Source organism: Solanum dulcamara, chromosome 11, assembly GCF_947179165.1.
Source record: "Solanum dulcamara chromosome 11, daSolDulc1.2, whole genome shotgun sequence".
Taxonomy (NCBI): Eukaryota; Viridiplantae; Streptophyta; class Magnoliopsida; order Solanales; family Solanaceae; genus Solanum; species Solanum dulcamara.
Window position 1 is genome coordinate 51,072,064 of NC_077247.1, and position 24,990 is coordinate 51,097,053.

Below are 24,990 nucleotides of genomic sequence, written 5' to 3' on the forward strand. Positions count from 1 at the left end.
AACATTTAAAACTTTTAATTATTATTTCAATGTTTTCTTAATCTTACATTTTAATAGTCTTAATTATGATTACTAATCAATTTGTATCAAATTAATATCTTACGAATTAATATATTGTAAACATGTCTCATGTATATATGTTTATTAGTATTGGAAATTGTTCATTCGGCTTCTGATGAAGTATGGGTTAGAAAATTGAGCTAATAGTTAAAAATATATTCAAATAATTATTTTTCATATATTTTATATTTGAATAAGGGAGTCTTGGAATAACTGATAAAATTGTTGTCATGTGACCAGGAGGTCACGGGTTCAAGTCTTAGAAACAGTTTCAGGCAAAAATACAAGGTAAAGATGCGTACAATAGATCATTGTGGTCAAGCCCTTACAATAGATCCTTGTGGTTAGGCCCTTCTCCGAACCCCACGCATAGCGGAAGCTTTAGTGCATCGGTCTGCCCTTTTTTTTATATTTTATATTTGAACTATTTTTGATTCATTTACCTATTTACATTGAACTTTTTTTATATATTAAAATACTCATGATGATTACCTGCTCATATATCTAATACATGGTTCATTTTAATTTAAAAAGTGTCGTGTAACACTTTATGTGGTTAATTTTGTCCATCTAACCTAACTAGGAGATTTATAATAAATTTATTTAATTAATAATTTTAATTAAATGGATAAAGATTAAGAAGGGTTAAAAATCAAAATTCAAGTTCTAAAATAAGAATTAAATGGGTAAAAGCATTCAATCTTCAATTTTCGCCTTGAAATACAACACGAAATTTCCTCCGCTAGGCAGTCTACTTCGCAAGTCAACCACAGCCTACTTTCCAACAAACGTTTGACACTTAGCAAATATAAGAATCAAACACACACGCAGCACAAACAACACACAAAGATACGGGTTAAATGCCCAATCTTTATTAATCTCTCCACAGATTATTACAAAGGAAATACACTTGGAATTATTGGCTAAGTCTACAAAACTTTTGGCTAACACTTAGAATATTTCTCACTTCACTCGTGCCTGCCTTCACAAGGCTAAACAACCCTCTATTTATAGACAAACATAGCAGCAGCTAAGGGGGAGGGACGTGCAGTCACGTGGTTGCATTACATGGGGGAAGTCATGGGCAACAGCCCTTCAACGTGTCCTGAAAATTCGGAGATCATGGGTCGTGGTCGCTGGAACTGCCAACCGCCTCGCGTGCCTGGCACGCTGGTCGCCTGCGCGCATGCCTCGCCTGCGCGCCATGCCAGCGCCTCGCCCACGCCCATGCCATGCCAGTGCCCATGCCTTGCCAGTGTCGTGCCATGTCAACGTCATGCCATGCCAATGCCCACATAGCCATGCGAGCTTCATGCCAACACCATGCCATCATCGTGCCACCGCCTTACCATGTCCCTCAACCTTGGCCCCAGCATGCCCATGCCAACATGCATGTCAGCTGATGCCCGCCCTTTGCCTGTTCGCATGCCCGCCTGGTGCCATGCGTCTGCGCCTCGCGCCTGCCTATGCCATATGCCATGCGCCTGTCTCGCGCATGCCTGTGCCATGTGACATGCGCCTGTCTCGCGCATGCTTGCGCCTGTGCCATGCGCCTATCTCGCGCATGTCTTGGTGCCATGAGCCTATCTCGCACATGCCTTGGTGCCATATGTCTATCTCGCATATGCCCATCGCCAAGCTGCTTGCCATCACCCAAGCACCTTGCCTTGCTGCACGCCAAGCCATCAACCTGCAGCCTTGTACATTAACCTTCAATTTCAACATGGATCATCCTTTACCTTCTGATTCTAATTTAAAAATTATGGTTTTATAGAATTTTAAGATTTATTATGAGATTGTATAAAATTGATTCATTGTGAGGTTGTATAATTGAAAATGACAATTATGTTATAAAACAAACTAACTTAGCAAATTAATAAGAAGGATAGATAGTAACAAAAAGAGAAAAAATTGAGAGAATGGAGTTTTTATATGTTTAATTGCATAACACCAATGACTATTTATAGTCATTGCAAATGAAGAAACTTAAAAAGTTGGGGATAAAGCTGGGGGAGAAAGTTGGGTGGAAAGAAAAAGTGGACATGGACATTCACTTGTACAACACCCCCCCTTGGATGTCCACGTGTAATGTATCTCATTAAAAATTCTACAAGAAATAATATACATAATTATCCTGAACACCTATAGATATTGTGCCTCATTAAAATCTTACTAAAAAAAACTCAGTGAGAAAAAGTCTAATGAAGGAGAAAGAGTACACACATCTGGTAATACACGTTAAGTGCTGCTTCATTAAAAACCTTACCAGAAAAATTCAGTGGGACAAAACATTGGTTAAAGAAAAAAGAGTACAACGCGTATTTTAACCCCCCTCCCCCCACCCCAATGAAAAACTTCATTTGATATTTTGGAGATGACGCATTCTAATCTTATACTTTAGTTTCTCAAAAGTTAATGCTGGTAATGCCTTTGTGAATAAATCTTCAAGATTATCACTCGAACGAACTTGTTGTACATTAATATTACCATTCGTCTAAAGATCATGTGTGAAGCATAATTTTGGTGAAATATGTTTCATTCTGTCTCCTTTTATGAAATCACCTTTCAATTGAGCTATGCATGCGGCGTTGTCTTCGAATATAACTATGGGTTCTTTGACATCATTTTCCAGGCTGCATTTTTCTTTGATGACTGTATCATCAATCTCAACCACACACATTCTCTACTAGCTTCATGAATTGCTATTATTTCGGCATGATTTGAAGAAATAGCAACAATAGACTGTTTTGTAGATCGCCATGATATAACAATTCCCCCGTATGTAAATAGATAGTCGGTTTGAGATTGAGCTTTATGTAGGTATGATAAATAACCTACATATGCATAACCAATCTACACAGAATTTGTTAGTATAAAATAAACTTATATCAATGGTACCATTTACATATCACAAAATATGCTTAATACCGTTCCAATGTCTTCGCATTGGAGATGAACTATACTTTGCCAGCAAATTAACGGGAAATGTTATATCAGGCTTGGTTGCGTTAACAAGATACATAAGTGCACCAATAGCACTGAGATATGGTACTTCAGGACTAAGAAGTTCTTCATTCTCTTCTGGAGGTCGAAATAGATCTTTATCCACTTCAAGTGATCGAACAACCATTGGATTACTTAATGGATGTGCTTTGTTCATGTAAAATCATTTTAAGATTTTCTCAGTGTAGGCAAATTGGTAGACAAAGACCCTGTCTGCTAAATATTCAATTTGCAGATTTAGACAAAGTTTTGTCTTTCCAAGGTCTTTCATCTCAAATTCTTTATTTAGCTATTCAATCGTCTTTTGGACCTCTTCAGGAGTTCCAATGAGATTTATGTCATCAACATAAATGGTGAGAATAACAAACTCTGATTTCGTTTTCTTAATAAAAACACATGGACAAATGACATCATTTATATAACTTTTATTATCAAGTGCTTACTAAGGCGATTATACCACATACGCCCTGATTGATTCAGACCATATAATGATCTTTGTAATTTGATTGACTACATCTCCCGAGACTTGGTACATGCTTCAAGCAATTTTAATCCTTCTAAAATTTTTATGTAAATTTCATTATCAAGTGAACCATAAAGGTAAGTTGTAACTATATTCATTAGATGTATTTCAATATTTTTATGTATAGATAAACTAATGAGATATCGAAAAGTTATTCCATCCATAACAGATGAATATGTTTCTTCATAGTTAACCCGGGCCTTTGAGAGAATCCTTGTACCACAAGGCGTGCCTTGTATCTTACAATTTTATTTCTCTCATTTCGTTTTAGCACAAAAACTAATTTATAGCCAACTGATTTTACACCTTCAAGGGTTTGGACTATAAGTCCAAAAATCTCACGTTTAGCAAGTGAGTCTAATTCTGATTGAATTGTCTTTTGTCATTCTTCCCAATCATATCTACATCGACATTCTTCGATGGATTTAGGCTCAAGGCTTTCACTATCTTTCATGAGGTTAATATGCAAAAATATTATCAATCGTGATTTTCGATCGATCTAAATTTATCTCATCACTGGTAGAACTTATTGAAAGTTCTTCATTCACTTGAGTCTCGGATTCACTGATTTCTTTAGGAATATTAGTATTACTCAACTTTTGACCTTCTTCAAGAGGTTCTTTTGTAGTAATATCTTTATTATTCCTCATGCTTCTCTTTTTAGCATTTTTATCCTTTGAACCCAATAGTCTACCACGCTTCAGGCGTGTAGATGGTCTTTTGGGGACATTAATCCGGATAGGCACATTCACTGTAGGGATATGTGACATAGTTATCCATTTCAAATCAGTAAATGCATCTGACATTTGATTTGCTATTTTTTATAAGTGGATGATCTTCTGGACCTGCTGCTCACATATATGGATACGTGGATTAAAATGAGATAGTGATGAAACTTTTCACGTAATTTTTCTTTCGAGTTCCTTTTTCTCTCCCCCTTAATTGTGAGAAAATTATTTCATCAAACTGACAATCTGCAAATCTAGTAGTAAATAAGTCTTCCGTCAACGATTCAAGGTAGCGAATTATAAAGGGTGAGTCAAACCCAAGATATATGCCTAACCTTTGTTGAGGGCCCATCTTTACGTTGTGGTGGTGCTACAAACAAGTATACCGCACAATCAAAAATTTATAGATGAGCTATATTTGGCTCATGACCAAATACTAATTGTGATGAAGAGTATTTATAATAATTTATCGATTTGAGACGTACAAGTGCTGCTGCATGTAAGATAGCATGACCCTAAACAGTAATCGATAATTTTGTTTTTCATATGTAAAAGTTTTGCTATCAATTGTAGGTGCTTAATAAATGAATTCGCAAGACCATTTTAAGTATGAACATGAGCAATAGAATATTCAATTTTTATCCCAATTGATAAGCAATAATCATCAAAAGCTTAGAATGTAAATTCTCCGGCATTATCAAGGCGGATAGCTTTAATTGGATAATCTGAAAATTGCGCCCTTAATCTTATTATTTGTGCTAATAGCTTCGCAAATGTCAGGTTGCGAGATGATAAGAGGCATACATGATACCATCTTGATGACGCATCTATTAAGACTATAAAATATCTAAACAATCTATTAGGTAGATGAATAGGTCCACATATATTCCCATGTATATACTACAAAAAGGCAGGAGATTCGATGCCAACCTTCAGGATTGATGGTCTGACACTTAATTTGCCTTGATAACAAGCAGCACATGAAAATTCATCATTCGTAAGAATTTTCAAGCTTTTTAACGGATGTCCACTTCAAGAATTCATCTCATCATTATTGATCTAGGATGACCTATTCAATCATGCCACAACACAAATATATTTCGATCAGTAAACTTTTGGTTTATGATCAAATGTGCTTCAATTGCTCTAATTTTTGCATAATATAAGTCAGACGACAAAGTTGGTAATTTTTTCAAAATATATTTCTGGCCCGAGATGCTCTTGGTTATAACAAGGTATTCAATATTCATTTCATTTAGTGTCTCAACATGATATCCATTTTTGCAGATATCTTAAAAACTTAACAAGTTTCTTGAGAATTTAGAAGAGAATAATGCATCTTTTATAACAATTTTTGTCCCTTTAAGCAGAAATATAATAACTCTTCCGGAGCCTTCAATAATTTTTGAATTACCAGAAATTGTAGTAACATTTGCTTTTCTTCTAAGCAAGTAGGAAAAATATTTATCGTCTTTAAAAATGGTATGAGTCGTTCCACTTTCAATTACACAAATATCCTCGTGATTGATTATTGATCCAAACAAAATTTGAGGCATATCCATATTTGTTTTAAAAAAGAAATAAGGTAAACGTTATAATTTAAACATGACTCATTATACAAATTCTATTTAGTTACATGAATTAGAAAATATAAACATATGATTTAGTACAAACAAAGGAAAAGAAAATTATTTAAATATTATCAGGCTTATCAATATTCATATTTCTTTCTGAGAAATTGAAGAAGTCAACTACATCTAGATGCATAAGCTCAATATTATCTTCAGAAATAAAGTTTGTCTCTGAATTATTTTCTACTCTCTTTAAGTATGTATGATATAACTGAACCAGACATTTTGATGACCGACAGGTCCGTGACCAGTGCCCCATACCTCCACATCTATGATATATACTTTCTGAATTTTTCTTTGATATAACTTCTTGCTTTTCACTTTTCTTTTTATATTGCTGATCATTTATCGGTGTCAGTCGAGCATCATGATTATAATTTATTCTTCCACTATAACCACGACCACGATTGGGGTTATGACCTCGTTCTCGTTGGTTATAGTTTACTTGATTCACTTCAGGGAGTGGCAAAAAATCAATGAGCTGACTATCATGATTTTTCATTAACAGTTCGTTATGGCGTTCAACAATAAGAAGGTGAAAAAGTAATTCAGAGTATTTCTTAAAACCCTTTTCGCGATATTGCTGTTGCAAGAGCATATTCGCGGGTGGAAATGTGAAGTATGTTTTTTCAAGTTTGTCTTGCTCAGTGATTTCTTCTCCGCATAAATTTAACTATGATATAATTCTAAACAAAGCAAAATTATATTCATTTATATTTTTAAAATCAATTAATCTCAGATTGAGCCAATCATAACGTGCTTGTGGAAGGATGACCAACTTTAGGTGATCATATATTTCTTTTAGATTCTTCCACAGTTTAAGTGAGTCTTTTAATGTGAGGTACTGTAATTTTAACCCCTCGTCAAGATGGTGACGAAAAAATATTATGACTTTGGCACGGTTTTGACTAGATGTCATACTGTCATCTTTGTTGGTGTTTGCCAGACCCATCAATTCTAGATGTATTTTGACATTTAGTGCCCTTAATGAGTAATATTTTCCAGATATATCAACAACAACAAATTCAATTTAGAGATATTAAACATTTTAAGAAAATAAAATTCTTACCCTTTTGTTACCTTTTTAAAATAGCTCAAAGTAATGGTGTCTCGTGCTGATAATGTGTTATAAAACAAACTAACTTAATAAATTAATAAGAAGAAGAGATAGTAAGAAAAAGAGAGAGAGTTGAGAGAATTAAGTGTCTATATGTTTAATTGCATAACAACAATGACTATTTATAACCACTGAAAATAAAAAAAATATAAAAAATTGAGAGATAAAGTTGAGGGACAGAATTGGGTGGAAAAAAAAGTGAACATGTACATCCACTTGCAAACAAATTAGTTATTATAGATGTCATGTGATTTCATTTTTATGGATTTTTAAGCATCCACACGCTTGTTGTCGATTGATTTCAAATAGTTGGTCAATTTAGATTTCATTGAGATGTGAATACAAAAGAATGGATAAACAGAATGGTGTATAATTAATTTTATTCATCTTTATTAGCATACAAAAAAGTTTGCACTAATATATTCTTTTAAATGCTTCGTTCCCAACAACATTTCTTATTAATTGGACAAAATATTTGAGTTCAAAAAAAAAGGAAAATAGCAATTTGGTTTCAGTTGAACCATGCTGACCCATCTCCTCCAAAAACTAAACCATAAACCACCCATCACCGTCCTCCTCCGCCGGAAAACCACCTCAGCTGAATACGTAGCCTCAAGAAACCGAGACCCCACTTTCGAAAAACTCATGGACAAGTACAAAAACCTCTTCAGAGTCATCGCAATTCAAGACCTCATCCTCGGTTCAACCACCAACGCCGCCGGACCACCCGCCGTCTCCCTCGACTTCCTCAACCGCCTATCCCAGCGCCTCCATCTCAACCGTGGGGCCACCCATTTCCTCCGTAAGTACCCCCACATCTTCAACATTTTCCATCACCCTACCAGATTACAACCTTATTGTACACTCACGGAAACCGCCCTCAAAATTACCCAACAAGAGGCTACAGCTATCAATGCTACTTTACCACTTGTAGTCAACCGTTTGGTGCGTCTGTTGTCAATGTCAGTGACTAAAACATTACCCCTTAGAGCCATTTTCAAGGTTTTTAGGGAACTAGGCTTGCCTGATGATTTTGAGGATAGTGTAATCTTGAAAAAATCTGATCTTTTTGCACTTGTTGATAGTGGGAATGAACCAAACACTCATTTGTTGAAACTTGTTGGTGATATACCAAAGGGGGAGTTAGTGGCTGCTGTTGATAATTGGAGGGTGTTGGAATGTTGTAAAGAGGATTGTTGGGTTGATAGGAATGAGATTTTGTATAGTTTTAAGCATAGTTATCCACCAGGGATGAAGTTGAAGAGGAGTTTTAAGGCAAAGGTTAAAGAATGGCAACAGTTGAAGTATGGGGGGCCGTATGAGGCTGTGGAGATTGGAAAGATGAGGAAAAATAAGATTGGGATGATGGAGATGGAAAAGAGGGCAGTTGGTATTGTCCACGAGTTTTTGAGTTTGACAGTCGAGAAAATGGTTGAGGTAGAGAAGATTAGTCATTTTAGGAAGTGGTTTGGGATTGATTTAAATGTAAGGGACTTATTTTTGGATCATCCAGGAATATTTTATCTTTCGACGAAAGGGTATAGGCATACAGTTTTTTTGAGGGAGGCTTATGAAAGGGGATGCTTGCTTGAACCAAATCCAGTGTATGAGGCTAGGAGGAAGCTTCTTGATCTTGTTATTTTGGGACGACGAGGGTTGTCTAGAGGTCATTCTGAGCCAACAGGTATGAGCCAGGAGGAAGATGGTTTCAAGGAGGAGGTGAAGACTGATTCAGATGAAGATTGAATTACCGAGAGTTTGCCTCCGTACCATAAATGCAGAATGCTTTGCAATTACTGAAGGCCTGATGGAAAGGATCATAGAAGTCAAGAGGCTTGAACAAATTCTTAGCAATAGAAAATGGAGGTAAGGATTGAGAACACAAGTTCTATATTGTTCATTTTATCAGGTAGTTTTGAAAGCCTATCACTCAAAAGCACAACCATTGTTTTCATTTTAATTTCAGATGGACCACGACATTCTAGTCCGTGACGTTTCAGTATGTTGTCACTCAATCAATCAACTATGCCCTCTATTCCAAACTAGTTAAGATTGGCTATATTAGTCGTCTATATCCATTAAACTCTCCTCGAACCCATTTCATTACAATACTCCCCCTTTTCGTGACTTCCCAACATATCTTATAGAGGCAGAAACATGTTAAATATATCTCATGGTTCTACACTGTATTATCATCTGTTTATTATCAAGAAAGCTAACCTTACCATTCGAGGTCTGTCTAACTTAACACTGTGAAAACTGATGCAACGCAAAGACTCGTATGCAGATGAAACACATCCTGCATGTGTCTGACATTAAGGTCAAGACTAAATGTTTAGCGACCTTTCAACTAACACAGTGGGATGGTAGGTTGGCTGATCTGTGAGAGTTTACATATACAGCTATTCACGTTGGAAAATAAATGCTAGTATTATCTGATATTATATCCACGTTCATCCACCTTTCATTAACAGAATTGTCCTAGCAGTCATGTCTTGATTTTTCCATGTTGAAAGGAGAAAAAAAGAAGCTATAAGCTGTATCTTCATCTGGTTGATTGATTTTGTCCTATTGTTAACCTTCAGGGAGATGTGTAACATTCGCATTAGTAAAGACGTCAGCAGCGAGAATGAATTATCCGCCAATTACCATAGAGATCTGCGTCTGAGGAAAAGGCTGAGTCTCCTTTAACAATTGTAAGTTTGTAACAACGCTGTGAGACGTGCTGCAAGTGAATGTTTAGTTTGATACCTTAAAAGAGTTGTTTTTTCATTAGAATTTCTGATCTTTGGCTGAAGCACAGGCTGTAATGCTTGCAATGCCCTGCTTTTTGAACTATGTTGACTCTGTGCGGTTGTCACAAATCTTACTTTGCCAATGTGGATACCAGCTCCACTTGTAACTTCTAGAAGAAGTTGTTGTGAAGGTGGGAAAGCCAGCGAAGGGGATCTGAGTATTCAGTGTAGCAATTCAGATGGATGCTTGACTTCAGTTTCTAAATTGTAGACAGGACAAGTGTCATTGAGTACCTCACGTTACTCACAAAATAATCACTGTTACTTAGGTGTTATCAAGTTGTGTTGTTCTTTACTCACGAATCCCACAAATTCCAGCAGAGACAAAAAAAAAAACCTTAGTTGTTTTTGTCCATCTATCTCAGTGTCGTTGGATAGAATTACCCGGTCCATCTGGAAATAGTCGAGATGCAATTCAGACACCACCTACCTTTATGTATGAGTTGAGTCGGACAAGTGAGTTGCAAGCTGATATTTGTTGAAGAAAAAGTAGAATTTTGGTTTGGAAGAATATCACCATATGATACAGTCTCTAGGAGTTAGATCAATACTTCATATACCACTCTTCCATTCCACAGATTGCATACTGTTTCTTAGAATGTCAAATATAGTTTAAAGCTTTTTGGTCAATAGATTAATCAGTCTTTTTGTTCTACCAGTTCACCTTAATGCCAAAAAAGAAAAAAGAGTATAGAACCATGGGTACTATTTGAGTTGATTTTTTCTTAGCGGGGTTGTTATGTTTTCAACTTTCACTTATTAATGCAGGATCTTCATCTTAAAGAAAAGTATATTTCACAGAGCTCCCCCCCCCCCCGTCCCCCCTCAGGATTCATGATGCTTCTTTTGCATCAGAAAAGTTTCATCAAAATCCAAAGTAAGTATATAGATAACGACAAGCATAGAGACATAAGAGTCACTAGCAAGTGTGCCAGCTTGATCTCTTTTACTACAGATATCCGTACTTTTTTGTTGCTGTTACATGATGTTGGTGAAGATCAATACAAAAAGCCCAATGGCCTTCAAAATTTTCAATAGAAGAATATAATAAGCCAAGAACCTCTTTTTTTTTTTAAAAAACAAATGATCGTACTAGGGGAAAGAAGTAGCCAAAAGCAACGGCCAGGTGAAGTTCAAAAGCAAAACTATTGTGAGTTGGGTCAAGAACCTACCCCCTTCATCTCAAAAACCAGTCCCAGAATATAAACGGATTTCAGCAAATCCTCTAATCTCAGCTGAACTCGGTTGTTTTCGACTTGAATTATTTATGCATTAACAAGCTGAAAATCACTTGTTACTGTTTTTGAATAGTTGAATTTTCTGAAGACATGCCTGAGCCCTCTCCATGACAACATCAATCCTACTCCTCTTTCTACATCCCACAGTATCCTGCACTACCCTTTGCAGTTTCTTCTTGGGTTCTTCTTGACTACTAAAGCTTCCATTTTTCCTCTTCTTGTTGCTTGATGACTCTATACCAACCCCAGAAACAACAAACTCAACATCAACACCTAAAACTAATTAAACAAATACAATACAAAGTAACAAAGATAAACAAATTTAGGATTCTAACCTTGAGTATCAACATAGGAGGAAGAAGGAAGAGTGTCAGAGTAGTGAGATTCAAGAAAAGAGATGAAGGATTTTAGCTGCAACTTGAGATACTCAAACTTGTTTGGATGCTGAGTTTCCAAAATTTCAAGTTCTTTTTTTGCTTGTTCCATTTTTCGTTTCCAGGAAATGGAAAGACAAAAGAAGAGCAAATACCGGAAAGTTCGAATGCATTAATAAATGAGTGGACTACTTTTTAAAGCTTTGATTTTTAAAATCCAACTCCTCGTACACTGTCATAAAGTAAAAGCTTCTTCGTGTACCCATTACTAAGCTAGACTTTAATCATAAATTTAAATTAAATTTTAAATATTTATTTATCATAAATTTTGAATCTAATTTTGAAAATCTTATCTTCAAGTTCTAACGAGATTTTGAGTTTTCGATTCCACTCAATAAAATACACAAAAACAATTTCAAAAGAAAAAAAAATGAGTAGAATTTTAATAATAGAAGTAAAAAAGGAAATTACTCTATCCATCCATCTTTACTTGTCTACTATTGATTTTACACAATTTTTAAAAAACTATTAATAGAAAAGTAATTTTAACATCACTCTTTGAATATACTACTTCCGTCCCATATTAGATGAGCATCTTACTAAAAATGTTTGTCCTATATTATTTGATCACTTACTAAATCAAGATAGAATTAATTAATTTTTACCTATTTTACTCTTACAATTAATATAATCTTTTGAATGTAAACAATTGTCAATACTAGCTATTTCTATACTCTATGTATATTTTATTGATATAAACAAAGGGCCAAATGATAAAATCTTCCAATGTATTAATGACTTCTTAATTACCGTGTAAAGTTGGAAGTGCCCATCTAATATGGGACAGAGGTAGTAGTAATACAATATTTTGAAAATGTAATAGGAAAATGACTACTAATTAATGATAAAAGTAAATTAGGAACTAAGTGTAAATTATCTTTTGATTTTATAAACTCGACAAGTATTGTTGGATATCTGATTTTTAGTATAGTGGATAAATAAAACTGGACGGATGAAGTAAAAAGTAACCCATGGTAATCAACTCTCAACCCCCCTCCCCCTTTAAGAATTGAAAAATTGAAGAGTGTAATTACTCTTTCCAATTACATCTAACTTATTACTCTTTTCAATTACATCTAACTTTTCACTATTCAAGTAATTATTTGGCCAAACAAACAAGTCAAAGTACTTACACTCAAATCCAATTTTCATGGTGACTGAAATTTTTGCAAAATAATTTCTCAAAAACAAATTCCTTGAAAAGAAGAAGGGAAAAAGGTTTGATATATCTCTCAACTTTATCATTTATAGCTGATATATCTCTCGTTATGAAAATGACCCATATATATCTCTACTGTTACACAAATGATTCACATATACTCTTTTCTTCTAATGGAAGTGAAAAAAATTAATTTTAAATTAATTTTTAAAAGGTTTTTTATTAAAAAAAAAATACATATAAGGGTATATTTGATCCTTCTCACACATAATTTATTTTTTCGACTTTTTTGAGTCAACGGTTAATTTGAATATTTTATTTTAATGGTCAAATTCATTTTTCTCATTACTTTTATTGTAAATTTTATTATACATGCCCCAATTTTTTTTATAAATACAAAAACTAAATTACAATATAGTAACAAAAAAATTAGTTTTAAATTATAATATAGCTGCAAAAAATAGTTAAATTTTTTTTTCTCTTTTTTCCATTCACACTTCTTTTTATTTCTCTTATATTTACACCAGAGAATGAAAAAATAAAATAAGAATTCGAAACTCAAATAATGATAATCAAAGAAGCCAAAATATAATTCCTTCGTGAAAAAGATTTTATATACCCCCAAACTTTGCTTTTAAAAAAACCACACGTATGGATATATATTTTTTAATTATTTTTTACTTTCTCAAAAAAATATATACCCCATACATGATTTTTTTTTAAAATTAAAAAACAATTTATTTATTTATTTACTTAAGATGAAAAGAATATATGCGAGCTATTTTTGTAACAGTGAAAGATATATACGAGTAATTTTTGTAATAGTGAAAGGTATATGCGAGTAATTTTTATAACGATGGAGGTATATAAAAATTATTTGTGTAACAATAAAAAAAGTGACTTTTATAGCAGAAATAGAAATATTATATACTAGGCACCTCACTCCACCCTCACAACCTATACTTTTGGAACAATATTTTTTGCTTACATATAAGATACTCTTATTTTCTCAAACACATTTATTAAAAAATATTTTTCATAAAATATATTTTCCTTCTGGACAAACACACCCTAAATCAGCTTCATTCATCAAATCGGGTGCTTGGTAAATAGAATATGAGACAAAAGCAAAGGTTTAAAGGTTTCTTTATCCATTAAGCTCGTGGTACTTTCTCCGTTTCATTTTAGTTGTTATGTTGCATTTTTTAAAAATTAATTTGACTAATTTTTAAAGTTAAATTATATTACTTTAATTCAATATTATAAAGTAAAAAATGGGATATTCAAGTACTATAAGTTACAATTTTTTTCATATCAATATAATAAAAAAATATATCTTAAAATGTTAATCAAAGTTCATATAGTTTGACTCTCAAAAAGAAAACCATGACAATTAAAATAAAACGGAGAACTCTAAATTACTTCTTTTTCCTTCCTAAAAGAAGATATACTTGGTTTTAGTAGTGTATGTCTCGCAACTCGCAAGTGTTTGGGATGATGCATCGACGTTTTCAAGACATATGTTGTTACTCTCTGGATCTTTTTGCGAAATTTAAAATGTTAATTTGATTTATGCAAATATTTATTTGTGATTAAGAATATTAAAGTAGTGGCTGAAAAGAGAGCAAACATCACATCAAAATTAAAATGTGAATAGTTTAACGAGTTCAATTTCTTAATGATTAAATAATCTTACATGAGATTTGTAAGATCTAAAAATAAAAATAAAAATAAAAGTGTTATATAAATTAAAACAGATAAATTATTAGATGACGCTAGGATTTCAAGTAAAACTATTTGAACTTTTACAACATGAATAAAACTTGAAATTGCTTCTTGGACTTCAACTTTTTCTTGGAAACAAAAAGCCAATGTAAAAGTGCTCACTAGAATTTGTCCAAACTAGAGACTACAATTTCTCCAAGTGTATGGTTAAACTGATAAATGTCTGGTAATTATAGATTAGGATATGATTCTTTTCTGATTTCCATCACATCACAGACTAATATATAAGCCATAAGAGTCATTTACTCTAGAGACTTCATGAATGACCAAGTACATACTACCAAAAATGTCATAAACAAAATTCCAAACCAAATAGTCCTAGAAACATCTCCTTCAAATCCTATATAACTAACTATATTATAACATTCTTAACAATTCTCCATCCAAAGTTGTCAACTGCCTTCAACTTCCATAAGTGCAATACATAATTCATAAACACAAAAAGCCTAAGTTGAGGAAGACAAAATGTCTACTGCCCTATCTTTGTCTGCCTCTCAATTTCCCCTATGCAAATCCCAAGACTTCTCCAAGGATACTTATAATCCTAAAATATCCAACAAAGAAACCCCATGTCAGAAAACACATTCAGACACCAGAATAAACAGGAGGAAGCTGTTGAGTACTAGTGGTTTGAGCCTTGTAGCAGGGACTATGTCTAAGCCAGCAAGAGCTGAGACTGAAGCACCAGTTGAGGCAACTTCAAGTAGAATGTCATACTCAAGATTCTTGGATTATTTGAATCAAGGTGCTGTAAAGAAGGTTGATTTCTTTGAGAACAGTGCTGTTGCTGAGATATTGATCAATCCTAACAAAGTGCAGAGAGTTAAAGTTCAGTTGCCAGGACTGCCACCAGAATTGGTGGGAAAACTTAAAGACAAGAATGTAGATTTTGCTGCTCATCTCCCTGAAATGAATGTAATTGGACCCCTTCTTGATTTACTTGGGAATTTAGCTTTTCCCTTGATATTGCTTGGCTCTTTGCTGTTGAGAAGCTCTTCAAATACCCCTGGAGGGTCAAACTTGCCTTTTGGATTAGGAAGGTATGCCGGACTGGAAACTCCAAAAACATGATCAAGATTGAACTTTATGTATATTCAATTGATATTCTTAACTTGTTTGTGGACAATGCAGGAGCAAAGCCAAATTCCAGATGGAACCAAATACAGGAGTAACATTTGATGATGTGGCAGGAGTTGATGAAGCAAAAGAAGATTTTCAAGAGATTGTTGAATTCTTGAAGACTCCAGAGAAGTTTACTGCAGTTGGAGCAAAGATACCAAAGGGAGTGTTATTGGTAGGGCCACCAGGGACAGGAAAGACACTGCTGGCTAAGGCGATTGCCGGAGAAGCAGGGGTGCCATTCTTTTCTCTCTCTGGCTCAGAGTTCATTGAGATGTTTGTTGGTGTGGGAGCTTCTCGCGTTAGGGACTTATTCAACAAGGCGAAACAAAATTCGCCTTGCATAATCTTTATTGATGAAATTGATGCTGTTGGGAGACAGAGAGGAACTGGTATTGGTGGAGGAAATGATGAAAGAGAGCAGACACTGAACCAACTTCTTACTGAAATGGATGGTTTTACTGGAAACACAGGAGTCATTGTCATTGCTGCTACTAATAGGCCTGAAATTCTTGATCAAGCTTTGCTTAGACCTGGAAGGTTTGATAGACAGGTAAGAAATAAGTTTTTCATTGTAAAATTCCCCAAAAGATCACAGTTTCCAGGATACACTTCACAAATATTGATATCACATTTATTTTGTAATTCACTAGGTAACTGTTGGACTGCCTGATATAAGAGGAAGGGAAGAAATACTGAAGGTTCACAGTAACCAGAAGAAACTTGATAAAGATGTGTCTCTAAGTGTTATTGCAATGAGAACACCAGGTTTCAGTGGTGCAGATCTTGCAAACCTGATGAATGAAGCTGCCATTCTAGCTGGAAGGAGAGGAAAAGATAAGATTACCTCGAAAGAGATAGATGATTCCATCGATAGAATTGTCGCTGGAATGGAAGGAACTACGATGACAGATGGAAAGAACAAGATTCTTGTAGCATACCATGAAGTTGGACATGCTGTCTGCGCGTAAGTCAGCAATTATTTCTTCCCTTATTGTTCTGTGTTTTGTTTTAAAACTAACATTAGGTGTCTAACTGAAAAAAACTGGACAAGTAAAGGAGTGAGTTCTTGTGCTTGTAGGACATTGACTCCTGGCCATGATGCAGTACAGAAAGTCACATTGATCCCAAGAGGGCAAGCTCGCGGTCTTACCTGGTTCATTCCTGGTGAAGACCCAACCTTAATCTCTAAGCAGCAACTCTTTGCCAGAATAGTAGGAGGCTTAGGAGGTAGAGCAGCAGAGGAAATAATTTTTGGTGAACCAGAAATCACTACTGGTGCAGCAGGAGACTTGCAACAAATAACTCAAATAGCAAGACAGGTATTCACTTCATCACATTCTCTTGTTGCACCAAATAATAAAGAGAACATAACATAGTCGAATACGCACACGTTTTAACTTGTCAATGTTCAAAACCTGAGCAGATGGTGACAATGTTTGGGATGTCTGAGATTGGACCATGGGCATTAACGGATCCAACAGCACAAAGTAGCGACGTTGTACTTAGAATGCTGGCAAGGAATCAAATGTCAGAGAAACTAGCAGAAGACATTGATGCATCTGTAAGGCACATAATTGAGAGAGCATATGAAATTGCAAAGAACCACATAAGGAACAACAGGGAGGCAATCGACAAGTTAGTGGACGTGCTGCTGGAAAAGGAGACTCTTACAGGAGATGAGTTCAGGGCTATACTCTCGGAATTCACTGATATCCCATCAGTGAACATAAACAGCAAACCAATTAGAGAACTGATTGAGGCCTAAGTGAAATCACTTCCAATGTACAGCTGAAGAAACTAAATACTTTACAATATTTTACATGTAGTGCAGAAAGCAAGATCAATGTAACATAATCTTTGTGCATAAAGATCTATCCTTTTCATAAAGCGTTTCCGGACAGATGGGCATCAAGAATAGGAAAAGTAATAGTCATAATACTTGAAAGGCATCCACTGTGATAAAAGATTTTGGAACCAGAACAGAATTGTAGTCTATAGATGACCAACAAAGAATTCAGAAAAGAAAACTTGTAAATCAACTTACAAAACTTAGATAACACATACACATCCTTTATACCTGAAAGTCAAAAGATTATACATCTTTGTTTCTTGAAATTTGAAGGACAAGACTAAAAATGAAAAGGAGGATATATCACAAGATTAGGTAAAATTATTGGATGATGAGCCGCCTGGTGCAAAGGGTACAGTAATATCTACGTTTAGTCTTGAAATAAACAGGGACAAAGCAGAATCTCCACTGACTCTCCATGTCTATGGCTTGAACCATCCCTCCACAGAAAGGACAAGCTCCTGGAGCTGCCTGTCTTTGTAACACCCTCTCATCTTCATCACATACAAATACCAAACACATTTTTGGGGCACTAATTACCCGATCCTAACACAGGGAGGTAGTGACAATAATAAGCGTATGTACAAGATTTGCAGTAAAACTGGTGTTTTTTCTTTCTATACTATTGGTAATAAAGAAGCTTTAGATCACTAGGAGGTAATTGAGATATGGCAGAACAGAGTCACGAAGGTCGGGTTGTTGGGATTAAGACAAAGCATATATAAAGTTATTCACAAAGATCAGGGAATCTGGAAAAAGCTAGAAATATCTGGAAGGGACTGAAGTAAAACACGTGTTGACGTCTTCAAGCTTATATTTATGCTTCTAGATAACATTCTCTTTTTTCTCTTCCTTTTTTTTTTTTTTTGGTCTTTCCAACAGTAAAGAAACTAGATATTATCTTTCCAATAAAACAAATAGTTATAAAGAAAGTTGACACAGAACTAAGGGAAGGCTGGCTTTTCTTTCTGTGCTTGCACATTTAAGGGGAACATTAACTCAGATAGCAGTTCCTGTTTCAATTGAGCTGAAATGATTTTTGACAATTGAAATAGTCGATATGTACATGAACAATTTTCAGTGCTAATGTGAGAATACTAACAGAACAAAAGAGAATGAGAAACACCTACTAGAACGGAGTTCAAGAATTTAAGAAACTATTGACTCTAGTGTTAGCATTCCTAGACAGAAATTTCATGCAAATGGGCGGTTTCACTCCTACCAAAGCCAGTATTGAACTGGGTAAAGTCCAGATCCCATCACCACAAATCAGACCAGAAGCCACGGCAGGTCCAAATGCATCAGCCTTAGCCTTGTTAATCTTTGTCCAAACAAACACTATCAAGCTCCCGAGACACATATCAATAGCAAAGTAGGAGCCAAGATAGAAGGGAATGGCCATCGCCATTGGGAGAGGAATGTACTTTGCCTTGTTCTTTCCAACGAGATCTCTGATGCCATTGATCACGATAGCTCCTATGAAGAATACGTAGCAAAGGGTGAGGCAGTTCTTTGGAAGAGCTGAGAAACCTTCAACTCCAATGATAGACATGTTACGATACACCAGGGCATAAGGGGCAGGATATGCTGAACCTTGGGTACCTAAGTCAGGGAATGCCTTATAGAAGAGCCAAAATACACATGGGGAGATGAAACAACCCATTGATGTGCCAATAATCTGGCTTATGAACATGGACCGTGGGGAAGCCAATGTCATATAACCAGTCTTAAAATCCTGTGTTAGGTCAGATGCAGTGGAGACTATGTTCATCATGACGCCACATGCAGCTAGTCCAGCAAGAACTCCTCCATGAGAAGCCCCAGCCCATGCACCAATTGTAAAGATTGCCAGCTTCCCGTAGGTGGATGCCAAAGACCAGTCAGTGAGACCACAACCATAAGCATTGCAGAAGGCTAATACCGGTGCAAAAATATAAATCACGATGATATGGTACCACTTAAGTTGATGGAAAATGTATGGAAGTGATATAGTAGAGATGATGGCAATGCCGACATAACCAACTATGGAAACCCATATTGGAATTTGATCCTTGAGGAAAAGCGTTGTTCGTCGCTGGTCATCAAAAGACATGGAAGGCTCTGGAGGAGATGGACGGGCACCAACCGGCAGGACTGCTCCTTCATTTTTACTGAGACATTGCAAATACAAACCATATAATGTTCGTCCAAATACCTTGCAGAAATTGTAGAGACCATCACCAAGGATCATGGCTATTGCTATAAAGACCTGCAATAGAAAATAATTATGGAAACTATATCTTTAGAATTAAAACTGTGTTTCATTTAGGTCCATCTGCTCTAAACGTAAAAGGAAGAGATTACCTTATATCCCTGCAAGCCATGAAGGCTGCTGGGACTCTCATTTGCAGGGTACCAATGACCCTTTCTTTCCTGAATCAGAGGCCACATTATACCCCAAGAAAGGATAGATCCAAGTAGCAAAGATATGTTGATTAGATAAGGACATATCATCCCTACACCAACATATGTTGCTGAGAAGTCAAAGTAAAACCTGATTGAGCGGAAAAAAGTAAATGTTAAATAGAGGTAAAGAAAAGTTGAAAGGTACACTATATCATCCCGTTCAATTGTGAGAGAGATGACAGGAATTGAACCTCTATCATGTAGAGGTAGTTTGGAATTAGAACCTACTTGTTCTCATATGCTTTAAGACCAAACGTGGGAAAACTCGCAAATCCACAGTCATCCCCAGCAGTGAAAAACCATTGGAAGAAACCCCATAAGAAGCTGAAGGAGAAGAACTTCGCCAGAGCTTTTACTTGTTTCCTGCAGTGATCAATTAGAAAGAGACAATAAAATTGTAAGCATACCATCTATAATGCTGACAGAATTGACTTAAGTTGTATAACTGCTTACTTTGCTAGCTTAGCTCCTTGTGGAGTATGGAAACTATTGATCAGGTGAGCAGTTGCAGTGCCACTTGGATATGTCAGTTTGAAGTCTATGATCATAATCTGAAACATGATTAACAAAACAAATTTGATTATAAAGAAAAAGTAAAACTGATCAAAATCTTGAGATCGCCTTCGAAAATTTGCAAGAAAATTTGTTATGTATATGCATTACGCATATCCAGAGAAAAGGAAATACCTTACGAAGAGGAACCACTGAGAAAAGCCCAAGAAAGCTAACAACGAAGAGAAACCCAATCATCCATCCCAAAGAGGGGTTCTTAATATTGAATGCATTATTAGCTTCAGTTGATTGTTTGGCAGCAACTTCACCCATGGCAAACAGATAACTTCCAAAACCTCCTGCTCACCCAAAGTGAAAAACAGAACTTAAGAGTTATTGAACTTGAGATGCTTCTATCATTTTTTAGAAGAAAAGGAGCATTTGCACATCTTTTCAAATAAAGGGAAGAAAGAAAAATATAAGGTTCTAGCATTGTTGTGCGATAATGCTCAAGGTTAAAAATTCCATTATAACAAAGTTTGTGGAAGAACAAGGCTCAATATTGACAAAGTTAGCACCTAAATATAGTTAACAGACACACTTGTTCAGGTTTATTATTCTTAATTGGAATTAGCCAAACATAGCTCCAGAAAGATTAAACTCCCTAAAGAAGAGCTAGTAGATTTCTATACTATATTAAGCATCCTATTGGAAAAATAGTACACTATATATATTCTGTAGAACTTCTGAAGAGCGCGCTCTTGTTACACCTTAGAATAATATCATTTTTTCAGTCAAAGCTTCCTAATTTATTCTTCTAATAGCTTTCCAAAATGTTATATGCTATCAAGTATCACCTACTTAACAACTCCAATAACCAATTGTTTTGCAATAAACTCAACTATCATGGTCTAGAAAAATAATAGACTAGGAGGTCAGACAAAACTTGACATAGGTGGCAATGTTAAATTTGAAATGACGTGTCATGAATTTATATTAAAATAATGGCATAATAGTATATATATGTCATTTAACTTGATCTAATTTCACACATATACTCTACAACTTTGGGTATATAGACATTTGAACTTATAAAAGTTGATCAAATAGACACAACCTACAAGTAGGACACAAATTGCTATGTAGGATGTGTATGTCTATTTGTTCAACTTTAGTGTCTAATTGTGCACACCCAAAGTTGGAGAACATAAATGTAAATTGAGGCCAAGTTAAACGGAGATCTGAGATTCCCTCTCAATCCAATCCATCTTCCATGGCCTCCCCAACACACTCTTGATATGAAAAAAACCTCCCTCCATAGAGAAGAGATCCAAAGTCTGGCCACAAACCTTTGAGCCTAACGGGCCCACAAAACTTTTAAAAGTCAACCTTGTGGACCCCACACCAAACCCACAAAGGCTGGAGCCCAAATGGTGCCCATGAGAAATATCCGTAGCCCAAATCAATGATTCAACATGCAAACTCTCTAGTTTCTACCTAGTACTTTTTGGCCTATCCAAATCTTTAACGAACTGCGATATTAATGCATGGCTTAATATACAAAAAATTACATTTAAGCTCTAGAGATTAGATTAATTCTCCTTTAACCCCTTCTACTTTTCTGTCCGGATTTTAACAAGATCTTAAATATGGAAAGCACAATTATCTATCAGATTGAAGTATAACTACGAGTAATTAAACTGCAATAATAAATGCATGGAGAAATTGTTGAAAAACACTAATTCTTTTAAGTGTTGCAGCTTAACTGTCTGATAAAATGCCTGGGAGAGAAATTAATACTCACCGCTAAATGCAATGCCGGAAGTAGCGACAACACAGGTTTGAATGACAGTGTTTTCTTGGCGAGTGAAAGGTTGCTTAAGATACCCGGATTTCTCAAGAAGTTTAGTCCACATCTTGACGAAAAAGAACCCCAAAAGTCCGGCAGAAACATTGAGTGAAGGGATAATACCAGTGGTGAGACTCAGTTTCATGACAATGAAAGTGAAAAGAATTCCCAATATGAAACTCACACAAAAGGCCCTTAAAGTTAACTGGTTCTGCCATGATGGAACTTCTTTAGACTCAAAGATCCGTTCTATAGATTCCAAAGCTTCTTCTCTTTGGGTGTCATCATCATTTTTCTTTCTGTTCACACTGTTGGATCTACTATCCATGGCCACACACACAAGAGAGAAAAAAAAACTTTTTTGGGTTTCTGGGGTTCTCTTTTTCTTTGTTTTCTTGAAGGTTAGATGGGTCTTTGACTATGTATTGTAGAAGTTGATAAGAAATAGATGACTAGAGTATATAGGATGTTTCAACTAAAACAGAGGCTGCCTTTCTTTTTTTTTTTCTCTGTTTTTCTTGAAGAAGTTGATCAGAAATAGGACACTATATTGATTATTGGGATGTGTCAAATCAAAGAATTCATAATGGGAGTTCCGATTTGTTGGGTAGAAAAGGAATAAAAATGAATTACTCTATATGAATTACTCTCATATTACTCTACTGGATAAATAATATGAGAGATAATGAAGTATGGTGGAGCTGTGGGGACGTGGACTATATCCGATTCAGTGAAAAGAAAGATGCATTTGGAGAGTGGAAGGATATATTTAACGTGGAATGTTATTGGTAGAACTTGTTTATTTTATTTTTATTTTTATTAAGAAATTTAATTTTAGATTATTTATTTATTTATTTTAAAAAAATATATTTAACAAACACGTAAATATTTTCATCGAACACATCCTAAAAGTTAGGAAACTTGAGAATTCAAAGAATCTGAAGGTGGCAATTGATACAGTGGCTAGTGAATAGAGTCTCTAAAACGGCTTGTTGCATATTAGTTGGTTGGTTGGCTGGCTTATTGGTTTTGGAGACCAGGTTGCAGTTTATTTATTGGCATTGATTTTTTGTATACTGATATTAAAAAATAAAAATAAAAGGAAGAAAAACATACTTCAAACAGTGTAATTTTTTTTCTCTTTGTTATGTCACTTAGGTGAAGAGGAGCTGGTAAAATTATTGTCATGTGATCAGGAGGTCACGGATTCAAGTCCTTGTGGTCAGGGACAGGCCCTTCCTCGGACCCTCCACTTCTTTTTACTTATCAAATTTTAACTTGACACATCTATTAAGAAAACAATAATTGATATAACAAGTTTACTATTTTACCGCTATTAATAAATAGAATTTTAAATATATTTACTCACTATATATTTCAAAGATATTAACTAAATGTTAATAAATTAAGGATATCATAGAAAGAAAGTAAAAATTATTTTAATTTGTTAAAATTAATAAATAAATAAAATCAAATTAAAAAAAATTGACTTGTAAATAGAAACGGATGGAGCAGGTACTATAATGATTTGTATGAAAAATTTACATAGTAAAAATAAAAGTCATTAACAACTTGTTCGGTCAAGCTCTGAAAGTCAAACATGCTTAATTAAAAAAACTCACTTATTTTCAAAGAACTAAAGCATTTGACCAATTAGCTCTTAATGTAAAGAGTTAACAAAAGTTGTTTTTCAGCTTTTCTGCAAAAACTTAAAAAAGAATTTTCCATATTAAACTTATGTGTAATTCTCTATTTCGTATTTTGATACTTCAAAATAATTTTCGAAAGTATTAACAAACACCAACTATTAAAAAAGTAATTTTAATTATAAAAAAATTGTTATTCTTTTAAAAAATACTTTTAATAAAAAGCAATTATCAAAACAAGTTAATTTCGATAACTTGATAAAAAAAATGGCCATCAAACTTAGACACGAAGGAGCAATATCACTTTGAAGTCAACTTTGAAGATTCTTAGAAAACTTAATACACGCAGTGTCATAATTAAGTCAATAGTTGAACTTATCTACGTAGTATCTTTTCTTGGGGTAAGAGATCTCATGAGAGAAAAAGAAAATATATATTAGAGTTAAGTGTTTTTTTAAAAAATAAATAAATTGTATAAGCTAAATGACTGAATTATCATAATATCTGTTTTTATAAAAATAATACATACCGAACAGAAACAAATATAAAATTTATAAATTTATTAATGAAAAAATATAATTAAATTTTTAGATCCGTCTCCTGAATCGGTGAAATAATAATTGGTCAAAAAATGAATAACGTTGACTTAGATCCTAACATTGGGGAAGGTGAAGTGAAACATAAGACATATAATACAATCTCACATGTCATATGGGTATCAACATGATTTTGGCTCATTTTAATGAGAGAGGGACAGCTCTTGGAATTATAGACATTCATGATCCATGTTTTGAACATAATATTTAACTAATCATGAATATTATAGAAGATCTAATTTTTTTTTCTGTGTTGATTCAATGCAAATGTTTTGACGATTTAACAGACGAAATGTGGGATCGTAAGTCTCTGTTGGCTCTTAGTCCAAATGTGCTTGATGGTTAATTTAAGAAAAAATTATCTAAATACATAATTTATTTTATTATATTTTTTAAAAAAAAATTACTATTTGAAAAAATTACAAAAATTTATAGTCTTTTCTATTTTTGGATACATCACTTTTACGCGATGTATCAGGACAGTTGTGTCTTGTATCATCAAAGATAATGTATCGGGA

General features: G+C 34.6%; 4 protein-coding genes across 6 annotated transcripts; 2 read left to right on the forward strand and 2 right to left on the reverse strand.

The window, feature by feature from the left end:
* Positions 1-7,474: 7,474 nt before the first annotated feature.
* Positions 7,475-10,515, forward strand: LOC129875076 (protein ROOT PRIMORDIUM DEFECTIVE 1). Of its 3 annotated transcripts, XM_055950505.1 has the most exons (3): positions 7,476-8,928; positions 9,648-9,758; positions 9,866-10,515. In XM_055950505.1, exon 1 carries the CDS (start codon positions 7,585-7,587, stop codon positions 8,806-8,808), a length of 1,224 nt encoding a protein of 407 aa, XP_055806480.1. In that variant the 5' UTR covers positions 7,476-7,584; the 3' UTR covers positions 8,809-8,928; positions 9,648-9,758; positions 9,866-10,515. The 3 variants fall into 3 exon arrangements, with proteins under 3 accessions (XP_055806482.1, XP_055806480.1, XP_055806479.1); XM_055950507.1 differs by lacking the exons at positions 9,648-9,758; positions 9,866-10,515 and adding an exon at positions 9,029-9,354 and having other exon boundaries at positions 7,475-8,928; XM_055950504.1 differs by having other exon boundaries at positions 9,648-10,515.
* Positions 10,516-10,737: 222 nt separating this feature from the next.
* Positions 10,738-11,598, reverse strand: LOC129874214 (uncharacterized). Its single transcript, XM_055949470.1, has 2 exons — positions 11,431-11,598; positions 10,738-11,329 (listed from the first exon to the last, which is right to left on the reverse strand). Exons 1-2 carry the CDS (start codon positions 11,579-11,581, stop codon positions 11,145-11,147), a joined length of 336 nt encoding a protein of 111 aa, XP_055805445.1. The 5' UTR covers positions 11,582-11,598; the 3' UTR covers positions 10,738-11,144.
* A 3,209-nt stretch (positions 11,599-14,807) lies between these two features.
* Positions 14,808-17,360, forward strand: LOC129874051 (ATP-dependent zinc metalloprotease FTSH 6, chloroplastic-like). Its single transcript, XM_055949273.1, has 5 exons — positions 14,808-15,513; positions 15,605-16,145; positions 16,246-16,559; positions 16,674-16,914; positions 17,019-17,360. The coding sequence occupies exons 1-5, from the start codon at positions 14,939-14,941 to the stop codon at positions 17,358-17,360; spliced, it is 2,013 nt and encodes a 670-aa protein (XP_055805248.1). The 5' UTR covers positions 14,808-14,938.
* A 1,106-nt stretch (positions 17,361-18,466) lies between these two features.
* On the reverse strand, positions 18,467-22,859 carry LOC129873737 (probable metal-nicotianamine transporter YSL7). The gene is made up of 6 exons (XM_055948904.1): positions 22,186-22,859; positions 20,577-20,740; positions 20,343-20,440; positions 20,118-20,252; positions 19,788-19,977; positions 18,467-19,692 (listed from the first exon to the last, which is right to left on the reverse strand). The coding sequence occupies exons 1-6, from the start codon at positions 22,556-22,558 to the stop codon at positions 18,586-18,588; spliced, it is 2,067 nt and encodes a 688-aa protein (XP_055804879.1). The 5' UTR covers positions 22,559-22,859; the 3' UTR covers positions 18,467-18,585.
* Positions 22,860-24,990: the final 2,131 nt, after the last annotated feature.